At 45.5% G+C, this 13,349-nt stretch overlaps 1 protein-coding gene across 2 annotated transcripts; it reads right to left on the bottom strand.

Annotated features, from left to right (window-relative positions):
* Window positions 1-1,995: 1,995 nt before the first annotated feature.
* On the bottom strand, window positions 1,996-13,243 carry PRR11 (proline rich 11). Of its 2 annotated transcripts, none has more exons than XM_035139965.3 (10): window positions 13,120-13,243; window positions 12,126-12,339; window positions 10,653-10,788; window positions 8,967-9,089; window positions 7,703-7,924; window positions 7,029-7,127; window positions 5,316-5,428; window positions 5,149-5,208; window positions 4,602-4,698; window positions 1,996-3,881 (listed from the first exon to the last, which is right to left on the bottom strand). In XM_035139965.3, the coding sequence occupies exons 2-10, from the start codon at window positions 12,233-12,235 to the stop codon at window positions 3,813-3,815; spliced, it is 1,029 nt and encodes a 342-aa protein (XP_034995856.2). In that variant the 5' UTR covers window positions 12,236-12,339; window positions 13,120-13,243; the 3' UTR covers window positions 1,996-3,812. The 2 variants fall into 2 exon arrangements, with proteins under 2 accessions (XP_034995856.2, XP_088513656.1); XM_088657530.1 differs by having other exon boundaries at window positions 12,126-12,294; window positions 13,120-13,239.
* Between the last annotated feature and the right edge of the window lie 106 nt (window positions 13,244-13,349).

The raw sequence follows: 13,349 nt of genomic DNA on the forward strand, positions 1-13,349 counted from the left end.
CCATTAAACGAAGGAGAACCCGCGGGACTGCATCATTCCACACCACTGAACGTGTTGACAGGAGTTTGTGGATTTCTAGAGATGGAAGGGACCCAAAGGGTCATCTAGTCCAACCCCCTTGCAATGCGGGGTTGATCGGAGCTGCAGCCCAGCTACCTTTTCGGAGGCGAAGCCATCGCTGCCATAGACGTCCGGCTGGCGACTGCGAGAGCAGAATTGGCTATTTATTGAAATATGTGTAGCCTGCGTTTTTCGTTAAAATAAATAACAGCAATATTCGCTTGCACGTCTTGGTTTTCGCGGGGTGAGGACGCGGACCCAGGATTCCGTCCCCAAGGACCCTCCCAAATCCTGCTGCCAATCCAGCAGGCAGGAGACAAGAAGAAGAAAGGTCTGCAAAGTCAAGCCAGAAGGTGGAAACGTTGTGAGAGTCTGTTTAAAGTCTATGTTTGAAACAAGTGGGGGCACATGCTCAGTCATCACTATGAAGCCGCTGCGTCCTGGAATTGCCCTTCCTCTTTCTGAGATCCTCCGAATGGAGCACATGACCTGCTACGGGCAGGGTGTTTTCGTAAGCGCACGCCCTTCTAAGTCAACGTGAGCAGGATTGGGCTCTTAAGCATTGCACACGTGCGTGCAGCTTTTCATATGCAAGCGGCATGTTAGTCTTCGATCTAAATTCCATGAATTCCCCACTCATTTCTCCCCACGCACCTGTTGACAGATGCAGGTGTGTGCTAGGCGGTTGTCATTAAAGTCATTTTAGAGCAGGGCTGGGGAACCTGTAGCCCTCCGGCAGTTGCCGGACTCAACTCCAATTAGCCCCAGCCAGCATGGTCAATGGTCAGTGATGATGGCAGTTGTAGCCTAACATCTAGAGCGCTACAGTTCACCTTCTTAGAAGCAAGACAGAAAGGTCCGAAGACGGTGGATAGGGGACAGAGGCTACGTATCCTGCCCAGACTGAGCAAAAATGTAGAACGCTGCAGTGCAGCAGCTAGGTTCCAACTCCCAACAATTTATCAATAGCAAGTAAAGTAGTTCTCCAGCAGAGCTTGCCTTATGACAAATGCCTATCTAACTCAATTATTCTCTCCTGTAAGAATATGAATATGCATTGCTTGCTTTTCACCGTGTCTTTTGTGTCGCTATACTGGCCACCTTTAATGTTTTGTGTTTAAATCAGTGAGCTGCCATAACTCAAGTGCAGATCTGCAAAGAGCAGGCCCTCCAGATGTTTTTTGGGACTACAACTCCCATCATCCCTAGCGAACAGGACCAGTGGTCAGGGATGATGGGAGTTGTAGTCCCAAAACATCTGGAGGGGCGAGTTTGGGGATGACTGGCACAAGGCATGCATGTTATGCCAATGGATAACAGTAGATAACCAACGCTCACCTGAGCCAAGCCACCAATTTACATGTGGCTCTGGCAGGGCCGTCTTGAGCATATCTGGCGCCGTGGTGCGAAGATGCCTCTGGCGCCCCACCCCACCCCGTTTCCCAGTGTGGCTGTCTGGCGGGCGCAGCAGCACGGCACCCCAGCAAGTTGCGCCACCCAGTCTTGCCTTAGAGCCGGCCCTGGGCTCTGGTTAGCAGATTGCACAAGTCTAAAAGTTTGCTTACCTCTGATGGAGGCAGCAGCCCAGTATCCACTATTTGGGTATAGCACAGAGGAAGTTGCCTTCTGCTGACTCTGACCACACATTAGTCCGCCAACTCAGCATTCTCTTCACTGACTGGCAGCAGCTCTCCAGGTCTGAGACCAAAATTCCCCCCCCCCCAATCTCTATCTGGAGATGCTGGGGATTGAACATGGGACCTTCTGCATTGCAAAGCAGACTGCTCTACCATCGAGCTACAGCCATTTCTTTAAGCATACATCAACCACGTAATTGGACTACATTTCTGATGAGACCCATCACCTTGAACAATTATAAAACACTCTTTTCCAAAGAGAACATGAATGAGGAGCAGAACAAGAAAGCCAGCAGAGTGCCATATTCTTTTTTTTTTATTGAACTGATTTCAGTCCGCGCTGCTTTACAACATTTAGTTTCAAGTTGCTCCAAAATGTGCCACAGGTAGCTAGAGAAGCTATTTGTTTTTGAAATGTGCAGGAGGAGGTAGGCAGCAAAGCAACTGAATTGACACACGTAACCAACAGCAATAAAACGAGTAATGGGTAAGAAACGGATGCACAAACACAGTGGAAACTTGTAAATAATCCTAACAACAGTTATGTGCCCAAGAGTTGGTTACCACAACTTCTGAATTGAAAGGACTGATATCTAGTTAAGGCATTTCCTTCCATTGCACTGCCAAGGCAATTTGATGCTGGCACCCTTTTGAGCTGCTCAGGGGGTTGATGCAAAAGCAGCATGTCAATGGCCCTGGAAAACTTTTCCAGGTCCTGCAAATTTACTTTGGCTTTTGATGCACTTGCAAGCAGACTCGAGGCAAACAATAAATTCTTCAGATTGCCGACACAGCTTTTTAGATTAGCTTCTGTGGCTTTTTCGCTAGCTTTCCTCTGTTTGGTGAATCTCCAGTTAAACAAGTTCTGGAGTGCTTCAAAACCCAGTCTGACCGAAGAGAGCAGAACCGATGAGAAGTCTGTACCCCGCAGACAAGCAGCTTTCACAGCATCATCAGCACTTCGAAAACAATAGCTGTCCTCTTCAACCAGAACCAAGTCCCCATCTTACAGATGCAATCTGTACATAATGGTACACTCTGTAAATAGCACTGGGTGCTACTCACATTGTTTAAGGAGTGTTTGAATGACCAGCCGATGATTCCAACCTCTTCCATCATGGCAGAACCTCGTTGTCTCTCAGCAGACCAACAGGGTGTCCGGAACGACTCAACATGCATCAGGATCTCAAACCAGAAGCAAAAATCTCATTTGAGGTTTGCTGAACATACAGCCTCTTCTGGTACAAAGGCATGTTGGACTTCCTCTGCAATTCACCTTTCCCCTTCAGAGAAAGGGGCATTTTCCCTTATTGAGAAAAGCATATATTTCCCCCACTAAGAGAATGTAAAAAGGTATTCTTCATTATGGAGAAAACATACACAAATTCATGTGTACACATACACTTTAGATGAAGACTGACTGCCAATCTTTCGAGTTTTAAGAACTTGGGCGATGTGTACGATATATATATATATATATATATATATATATATGTGTGTGTGTGTGTGTGTGTGTGTGTGTGTGTGTATGTATGTGTGTGTATATATATACACACACATACATACACACACACACATACACAAATCTATTTTTAAAATAGTAAATACTTTAAAAAATAGTAAATACTTTAAAAAATAGTAAATACTTTTAAAAAATCAATGTTTCAAGTAAGTTACAAATAAAACAAGGTTAGGAATGTCCAAATCCTCATGCAGGTATTTTATGTCCTAAAGATGTTTTATAGGGATGACCTCATATTTGCCAGTATGGAATTAAGCGAGGATGAATGCTCTCTGGATGCTGCTAGGGGCTGCTGGGAGTTGTAGTTCAACAAATCCAGAGGGCCACAACTTCCCTATCTCTGCCGTAAAGGAATAAAAATAAGAGCAGGCTGGCTGGGGAAAAAAAGACTTATACTGTCTCTCCTTTGTGTGTTTCACCTGGGGATGGTGAGCTCTGCTCTAAAGGACGACAAAGCTTATCCTTTCTTCTCCCCTCCCTGCTCCCAGTGCATTTTACTTAAAAATAAATAAATTCTTTCCACATTAGTAGTGTCCATCAGCAGAGGCCAGAAAACCAGCACAGGGAAGTGTAGTTAGCCAGGAGCTGCACTGCTAACTTTGCTCCTCAAAGCTGCTTCCTTTAGGCAACAGGGGTGGAGAGGGACTCTTTGGGTGAGCCAACTGTTAAGAAAAGAAATAGAGAGGTTTCAACTTTTCCTTCTGGCTGTAACTTCAGCTTTTGCGCCATTCTGCCCACGCTTCCTAAGCCACTTCCTTTCCTCAGGCTGTACCCCTCACCTCATACCCTCCCTCTAGTTCTTTTGTACGGATGCAGCATGCATGCTAATTGTAGCAACACCTCTTGCTTGGGCTGGGGGAGGGTGGGAAGGGGTGTGCGCAAGTGTGCACAGGCAACCCCACATTTACACGCTTTCACTACGTGAACGCGCATTATGCCGAACCCAGAAGTGACCCGAAAACGTCACAAAAAGGAGCGGAACGGGGAAGGGTGGCGGTGGGGAAGCGGTGTTTGCAGGCTTTTTCAATGCCGTTTCAAATATACACAGTTTCACTTAAACATGCGGTGCCTTGGAACGTAACCCCTGCGCAAATGGGCAGTTGCCTGTGTGTACGGGTGCATACACACAAGCATACAGACACACGCATAAACATACGTGTAAAAAGCTTCCTTTTTTTGCAGTTGGAATGTAGACTAGTGTACAAAGGTACAAGCTCCACATCCATTGCGCCTCCCAATTTTGCCCCTAGCCCCACCCAGCCCCGGCACATGGCCTGTGGAAGGTTTCTCCACCCCTGACTTGGGAAGATGGGACTGTGTGTTCAAAGCCCCCTTTCAACACTTGCTTTACCAGCCCAACAGAGATCCCTAGAGAGCCTTACCTGAAACTTGCGCCGCAGAGCCTGGGTCATGATTGGTGTCAGTCCTGTCCCAGTCTCCGTGTTCTCTTTGTTGCTTAATGGGGTTCCACCTGGGCTCCTGGGATGGAGGAAGGGGGAAAAAAGGTACACGGTCTATGCTGGAAGCCATTTTTTCCCCCAGTAGGTTTGGTTAACTGGATTTATGTTTCACTTCTCAGAGCAACATATCCCAAAGCAACTCATAGGAATAATAAAACGCTTTCATAAAAATATGACAATGTATTTAAGACACAGAGGGAAAGCCTCCATTTATTGGTTCTGCCCAAATGCCTGAGGAAAGAAATAATGCCTTTGCCTGGTGCTGATGAGGTTGGCAACAGGTGGGGTCTCCTTGGGAGAGCATGCCACAAACTGGGGGCTACCACAGAGAAGGCCCTGCTCTCTCATTGTCCTCACCCCAGAACTCCCTCAAATGACGACCTTGGGGTCTGAGCAGGATCATATGGTGAGCTAAAAGGAAGGAAATAGGGGGGAATGACCCCCCCCACTTCCCTATATAGATGGTTACCTCTCAATAGCGACTTTTCTCAAGTGTTTCCGGAAATCTAAACTGCTTCTGCTAGGAGTGCTGGAGGGGGAAAGAAGAGCAAACACGAAAATTAAAATACAGATTTCCTAAGTGGGCCAACGTTAACGCTGTGCATAAAATCTGCAGAAAGGTCAGAGGTGCCTTACATCAAGTGACTGGTAACCCGAGCTTGTGGTCCTGGGGCTTTGGATTTCAGATTGATGCTTTGCAAGTCGGAGAGCGTAATTAATGCCTTGCGCCTTTCAAACGGCGATCTCCTCTGAAAAAAAGAAAGATTTGTTACTGCACCATACCTTTTGAAAGAAGCTTCAACGCAGGGCCTTTGTGAGGAATTTCATCAGGGGGGCACAAAGTTTTTCTTGGGCCCTTTCCCTTCTCCATTATTCTTCTGTTTTTATCCTCTAAATCAGGCGTTGGCAAGGTTTATCTTGCCTGGGCCGAACTAGTCCCGCAGAGCCCAATTACATTGGCTACCAATTAGTTTCCGGGCTCAATTCAAAGTGCTGTTTTGTATTTTCAAAGCTTTATTTTTGTTTTAAGTATCGTCGAAAAACCTACAAGCTGCTGCATTTTTTGATACCGTCAGGGGGTTGTTGCGACTACTTTAGAGTAACGACGCTCCGCATTCTTGTCTTTAGACAGTTTTATTTAGTGCAGTCTATTTACAGTGAAACTGGTGTGTAGAACATGTCTGCTCAGTCCGATGCAGAATCCGGCAATGGACCGCCCCTAGATTTCTTCCAACATAAGAGTCTCAGGACGGCAAATCTCCTTCCCCTCCTTCTCCTGCGTAATTCCGGAACCGGGGGGAAAAAGGGTCTACGTTCCATGTTTTCCTTCTCCCCCCTTTCCCCCCTCATGTGTCGCAGGGGCTCCCCCGTGTTGCCTGAGCCCTGGACCTCTCTTCCCCCTTCCTCACTGGACTCCTCCCCATCCTCGCTAGCATTGCTGCTAGGGGAGGAGCTGCTCCTGATGAGGGGAGGAGGATCCCTATATTCTCCTCCCCTTACAGATACAGTCAAAGAAGATATCATGTTAAAGATGTGTCTCTTTTTACAAATCATATAAATAATCAAAATGGTTTTATATAACTACAAAGATAGCTTTCGTAACTCATGGAAATGACTCAAAGGTGCACAAACATAATTAACTTACTGTATTGCTGAAAATCCAAATCGAATCTGTTTGTCTGCTCTAACCCACTATCATATTGTTTTTATTACACTCTCCCAAGATAAACTGGATCTTTGAATTTTTTCAGTTTTTGATTAAAGATGTTCTGCAAATGCTTTTGAAGCTTACTTTGTAACAGAAAATCAATGAAAATCAATAAAAAATGAATTTGGAAAAAGAAGCTACACAAATGCATAGCTAACTCTCAGATTTATAAGACAATAAACAACCATACAATAAACCTTCCATTTGAGCTCAAAGAATTACCTGCGTTACTAATCAAATGGCTGGTTTTGACCTATAAAGCCTTATGCAGCTCAGTCCAATATATCAAGGGCCACTTCTCCCCGTATGAATCAACCTGGACACTGATTTGTTTCGATTTGGGCAATATTGTATTCCCTTCCGCTTGGCCCAATTTGACTCGGGTCCCATTCATTATGCTATTAATCAGTGTTTGAAAGTGGACCGTTTTCTGCAGATATTTTTGTTCGATTGTTACTGGCACCATCACAACACCACACCTGTCCAGGTTATCGTAGCCTAGGAGTCCTTCACCACACCATACCACACACTTACTTTCTGATACAGTGGCTGGAAGGGTGGCTCCTCAGACAGCACGTCCCAAACAGCTCAGCATTTAACACAAAATGTGAAGCACGTTTAATATGCCTTGCCGAATTTACCTTGTCTATCCCCATGCCACTTTGGGCCTTCTTCAGTTTCACATTTAGGAGGTCCTGGAGGGTTATCTGCATGGGTACGTCTTTTTTTAACGAGGCTGCCTGGGTCCAAGAAGGAAGCGGACAGAAAAAAGAGGTTCAGAACCCACAGCTGTCTCAAAAACACTGACAAAGTCTCGAACTCAATATCCTCCTGAAATCCTACAGGAATTAAATTTCTACCCCACTCTTCTGTCTAAAGGGGCTCAGGGGGGTGAGCAGTGAAATGCTACATAAAAATAAAATACTCACATAGTTAGATATTTGTATGGCAATATCCATAAAAAAATAATTCAAGTTGTCTACAGCAACAGTACGTACAATTAAAAAAACCCCGAAAATCAGAGATCAGCTAACTACTGTATTACGATTAACATGTTTTCTTAATTGTCTGCATAAACTTGGAAGTGTTTACCTTTGCTCACCTGTAGCTCCTCCCACCACTGGCAAGCGGCCCCTGGAAGGTTGCCCGGGGAGGAATGCGGCCCCCAGGCTGAAAATGGGTTTCCCACCCCTGGAATAAGGATTGCTCCCACCAACCCATGTGCTACTAGCAGGCTAGAAACTGAAACAGACAAGAGAAAAAGCTGACCCCAATTAGAGGAGTTAAGAGGCACTCTCACTGCCATACACATTACCGGCGTCTTTGTGCCACCAGCTCTTATGAGACGGAGAGGTGCAGGCAGAGGCAGGGGTGGAGGGGGTGGGGGAGGGGGTGGGGGAGGGGGTGGGGGAGCCAGGGGCTGTGGAGGCAAAGATGCTGGAAGGCTCAGCTGCGCATGTGCAGGAAAAGCTGGCTCTGGATTCTCCAGCTGCATCTGGCAAGGTGCCTTTTCCAAGATAGGCACAACAGTTCCATTCTGTTGAAAGAGGGAGAAATCAGTGAGGGGGATTCAATTCAGCACATAGAGGGGAAATCTGAAGTCTCATCAGCTGGAAATGTTAATCCGACAGTAAGGAACCAGAGCAACCAGGTTGTCAACTCAATTATGGGATGTGGGCCTTGATGGAGGATTGTCTGATCTAGCAGATCTCTTATACTCCAATTTTTCATTTTGGAAGTTTACTAAACCACATTAGCATGCACACACCCAACACATACACCCCAAACTCCCAGTGACAACATATGTTTCCTCTTACAGTGGTACCTCGACTTACGAACGACTCGACAACCGAATTTTTCGACTTATGAATGGGGCAAATGGCCACACGCTTACGAATTCCTCGACATCTGAACGGAAACCACGGCGGTTTTAAGATAGGGTTTTTTCAACTTAAGAATTTTTAGATGGGGTTGTATCGACTTACAAATCTTTCCGTTTCCAATGCATTCCTATGGGAAATCGTGTTTCCAATGGCGCTTTTCGACCTACAAAGGTGCCTTTGGGACGGATTAAATTCGTAAGTTGAGGCACCACTGTATTTATTTCATAAAACGTATATGCCGTATGATTGTAAATAAACACCAGATAATCTTAAAGCGGTTTCTATTACACAATAGAATTTCGGATACTTATACTGTATTTTAATACTTGTATAACACGTCTGAATATTAAGCAGTATATATAAATATCTGAAATTTTTATACCTGCAAGCTACTTGGAAGCCTATTATGGAATTAAGCAGTACATAGATTAATGCTAAAGTAATTATTATCTACATTTTACAAACCACAACAAATTGGACTCATCCACAGCTATTTGCCTACGGCAAAGAAATAACATTTAAGACGAAGTTGCCACCCCTCCACACAGGTAAAAGTCTTAACAATGGTTTGGGCTTCAAGGATCCTGTTCCCAGAGTAGGAATGTCAGGAAGCAAATCAACTCATTACAATACAACAGAAGCTGGCCGGGGGTGGCAGATTGGATTGCTACAAACCTTGTAAAAAACACAGCTTACCTGGACCAGCAACTGTAGGCTGGCAAATTCAGTTTCCAGCTTTTCTAACCGTTCCCGGAACGCAGCCAGGTCCTGCAGACACGTGTTTGATGGAGATACAATTTTTTTGATGACTTGAAAGATCTGGGAGCAGAAAAGAAGCAAGAGAAACTGATATTCTACAGAGCTAGGCATAAGCCCGATATTTGCACACTTGGCAGGAAAAAAACAGCCGACACCCCAGGCCAATGCAGTGGGGGGAGAGGACACCGGAGGGCCACTTTCCTTGGGTCCCACGTACAAAAGCGGGCTCAGATTTTGTTTTTTCACATTTAATTTTGGGAGGCAATTTGCACCCAACCCAAATGCAACTCTCAGCTTAGTGCTGCAAATTTAAGCAGTTAAGAGACATGAATTGATGAGACATCGTTTTTCTTAACCTATACAGAGTTTAAAATGTTCATAAATAAAAATAAAAATATATCTGTTCCAATGGTGGGTCGTTGTTTTTTCATTTTGGCAGGGGGTGGGCCTCAAAAGCAGGAAGTGGTCCGGGGTCTCTTTGGGCTTCTGACTGCCAACATCCTAGTGGTTGCTTGAAAAGAAAAGCCATTTCCAAAGAGAAGACACCTCCTTGATAGACCAAGATGTTTGTCTGGTCCAACAGCCCCACACCTGATCTCCAGCAGTTGGTATTCGGAGAAATACTGCCTCCACTGTACACAGGCATCATGGCCAGCAGTCATTTATAACCTTATTTTCATAATCCATGGTGTGTGTTTTTTTTAAAGTGAGATGTTACAAATCCTTACAAAGCACTTACAAGTAATTTGAAAGGCTGGATATAAACTGCAATAAACATAAAATGTCATCATGCAGTCAGCGATCAGAACAAGGACTGCACATTGCATATTCCTTCGGCTACTTCTGGTTATTTCAACACACCATTGGCTTATTTAAGGAGAACAGGAAGCCGCCTTATTGGTTCATCTTGGCAATTCATTGGTCCATCTAGGTCAGCACTCTCTGTACTGATTGGCCCTCCAGGGTTGCCAACAGGAGTCTTACCCAAGTCCTTCCTGGATGTGTAGAGGATCAAAAGTGGGAGTTGTTGGTTTGCAAACCGATGCTCTCCCACTTAGTTGCAGTTCCCGTGTCTAAGTTTGTTACTGTAGATTCTGAATGGCAATGTGGAGTCATCCTTTCTAGCGCTGCTATTCAAGATCCCTTGAGCCGGTGGTGTCAGAGATTGAACCCAGTACTTTTACTCATGTGAAGCCTGGGATCCAGCAGAGCGCATGGGGTGGCTCAGCCCCTCCTATGCTGAACACCCTCCTCCCAAAACACCCACATTAAATTGGACGCCAAGACTAGACACTCTCGCTCTCTTCCATTCTGCACTGAGTAGAGGTTCAAAGAATGTCTCTCTGCAAGCCAGTGCAATGGTGGCTGATGGAGGTAACGTCCCTCACATTGACAGGTGGGGCATCCTTGTACCATTTCTTGCCTTTGTCACTTTGTCTGTTCTTTTAGATGTGGCAGCCATTCTATCTTATTATGCCACACTTCCACAGCAGACATTTTGTTACGGTCACTCATCCTGCACTCTCCTAATTCCACACGTGCCTACCAGTTCAAACAAAGAAAGTTGGCGTCGCTACAGTTTCCAGTATCCAAAATAAAATGTTTAAATGAACAAAAACTTACCCGTCCAACACTTCTCTGCCACCACCCGTACAAATACAACCCTGCGGTCTGTAAAGCCTTCACTACTGCAATGCTCAGAAATGTCAAGGGCCATGCGCAAAGAGGCTTGCTCCAGCTGCAGGGTGAAACCGGAAGCCTACGAAAGACAAACACCAAATCAAAATCTTAAAAAGCTGGCCTTCATGGATGGTTCCTATCGTCTTTGGCACAGCAAACCTCCTCATAGAATCGTAGAGTTGGAAGAGACCCCAAGGGCCATCCAGTCCAACCCCCTGCCGAGCAGGAAACACCATCAAAGCATTCTTGACATATGCCTGTCAAGCCTCTGCTTAAAGACCTCCAAAGAAGGAGACTCCACCACACTCCTTGGCAGCAAATTCCACTGCCGAACAGCTCTTACTGTCAGGAAGTTCTTCCTAATGTTTAGGTGGAAACTTCTTTCTTGTAGTTTGAATCCATTGCTCCGTGTCTGCTTCTCTGGAGCAGCAGAAAACAACCTTTCTCCCTCCTCTATATGACATCCTTTTATATATTTGAACATGGCTATCATATCACCCCTTAACCTTCTCTTCTCCAGGCTAAACATACCCAGCTCCCTAAGCCATTCCTCATAAGGCATCGTTTCCAGGCCTTTGACCATTTTGGTTGCCCTCTTCTGGACACGTTCCAGCTTGTCAGTATCCTTCTTGAACTGTGGTGCCCAGAACTGGACACAGTACTCCATACCCATAGGCTTCCATACTAGAACAAGCAGTGCATGAGCATTACAATGACACCCCCCCCCAAACCCTAGAAATTAATAAATGGTAGGATTTTCACTGTTTGGCATATGAAGGGAGAAATAAAAGCTGCAGATGAATTCCTGCACAAGCCTATGCAAAATGACCAGGCCGAGAAACAATATAGGGCCATTGACGAAGCGAGATAACTGTCCTCCCCCCTTGCCCTGAGGTGTGAACAGAGACTGGGTTTGGTAGGTTGCCAGGGTAACTGGGGGGTGAGGTGGCAGCGGGAAAAAGTCTTGAGCAAGGGTTGCTAAGGAGAAGAAAATGGAAGATGGAATGGGATCCATCTTGGGCAGGCTGGCTGCAGGGCTGACTGGGAGAGATGCCTTGGACTCCAGGGCTGCATTGCTGTGGGTTACAAGCCCCTCTTGAAATGGCTATGCTGTAAGATCTGGACTCACTCCATGCAGACTGAAGGTGTAAATAGGTGAATAAACCGTATTTCTGAAAGCTACTACAGGCTCCACCGATCCTGGGTGAGTTCCTGGAACCCCCATGGGCTTTTGCCACCACTTGGCAGAGAGAGGGGGAGGCACGCAACTTTCGCAAGAATATTATATGCAGTTTATTACTTTCTTGCTACATAAATGGTCTTGGTCCCTTTCAATGGTTTGAAAACAAGGCAATTGTGATGACTAGTCATGGAAAGAACACTGAACAGAAAAATTAAAAAATCAGAGGTGCTTACTTTGGAGGGAGAGAACTTGAACACTGAGGCTGAATGATAACTTCCTTCCTGTTCGCCAAACGTTTTGCTCTGGCTCTCAGTTTTCGACGCCGTTGACAGTTCGTGCCCATTTTCTCTAACTTAAACTTCAGGCTAAATCATATCCTTGTTAGATGTCCTTGACCTGAAGCTTTGTTTGAAGGGGACAAATGAGTAACAGGAATCCTGCCATACCCTTAAAAAATAATAATAAACAGACAGTTTTTTAAAAAGAACAAGAGTAGATTTAAAAAATGTAGGTGTTGCCAGCTGGAACATCATGCCCAAGAAGCACCCATTCAAACCAACACCCATCCAGCACAGATGTAAATATTGCCATTGTCCAAGTGTTGAGTTTTCAGGGATTCAGCACACTGAAACAGATTTTGATTTCCTTTGGAAAAAGGTCACTGGAGGTGCACTGACCTCTGCGTTCATTTTGCACACCCTGTGGAAAGGATGAAGGATGTGAAGCAGGCAAGCTGGCCAAAATCACAGCCTGCTCCAGTTGATCTATCCCAGGCATCCCCAAACTCGGCCCTCCAGATGTTTTGGGACTACAACTCCCATCATCCCTGACCACTGATGGGAGTTGTAGTCCCAAAACATCTGGAGGATCTATCCCCAAAACATATGGAGGATCTATCCTCTCCACATACACAGGGCCAACTTTACGTTGTATTTCATTTGACTGAGCATCTTAAAACTGTAAACTGTCTTAAGACTTTTGCAGAAAGGCAACATTAAGCACAGAAAACAAGCAGACGCACAACTTAAATATGGGGTCCTCCCCACTCTTGTTGAGGCTGCGCATATGGAAATCTAAGAAACTCTCGTAGGGGGCACAAAAGTACCGATTGCACAGAAGAAAAAATGGCAATGCTCTGCACCCATCCTCAGCAGACGGGAATCACACCTGTCCCCACCCAATAAAGCCAGATAGAAGCAGGTGGTTACCGCAAAGCAGAATACTTACAAGCACTCTCATTCCATCCCCCAATTCTTTACATCTTAAGCAAAACCCCTATGTCAAAAAACTAAAACTCCGCCCTTCTTGACTCAGAGTGCCACATGCCAACATTTCCTTGCCACGCCCAAAATTTCAAACTGATAGCAGCCTCCTCCACAGCCAATCACCGTTCCCCGTGTTGCAGCCAATGTTCTATTGAGACAAAACCCATGGGTAACCTGCGCCTCACGATTGGT

Source organism: Zootoca vivipara, chromosome 14 (genome assembly GCF_965207765.1).
Source record: "Zootoca vivipara chromosome 14, rZooViv2.hap1.1, whole genome shotgun sequence".
Classification (NCBI taxonomy): Eukaryota; Metazoa; Chordata; class Lepidosauria; order Squamata; family Lacertidae; genus Zootoca; species Zootoca vivipara.

What these genes read in the sequence shown, in the direction of transcription:
- PRR11 (XM_035139965.3), bottom strand. Translation starts at nt 12,235, where the DNA reads ATGGGCACGAACTGTCAACGGCGTCGAAAACTGAGAGCCAGAGCAAAA. An exon ending in CGGGTTACCAGTCACTTGAT is followed by an intron (nt 5,209 to 5,315) that starts GTAAGGCACCTC and finishes TTCCCCCTCCAG; the next exon opens with CACTCCTAGCAGAAGCAGTT. An exon ending in AGAAAAGTCGCTATTGAGAG is followed by an intron (nt 4,699 to 5,148) that starts GTAACCATCTAT and finishes CCTCCATCCCAG; the next exon opens with GAGCCCAGGTGGAACCCCAT.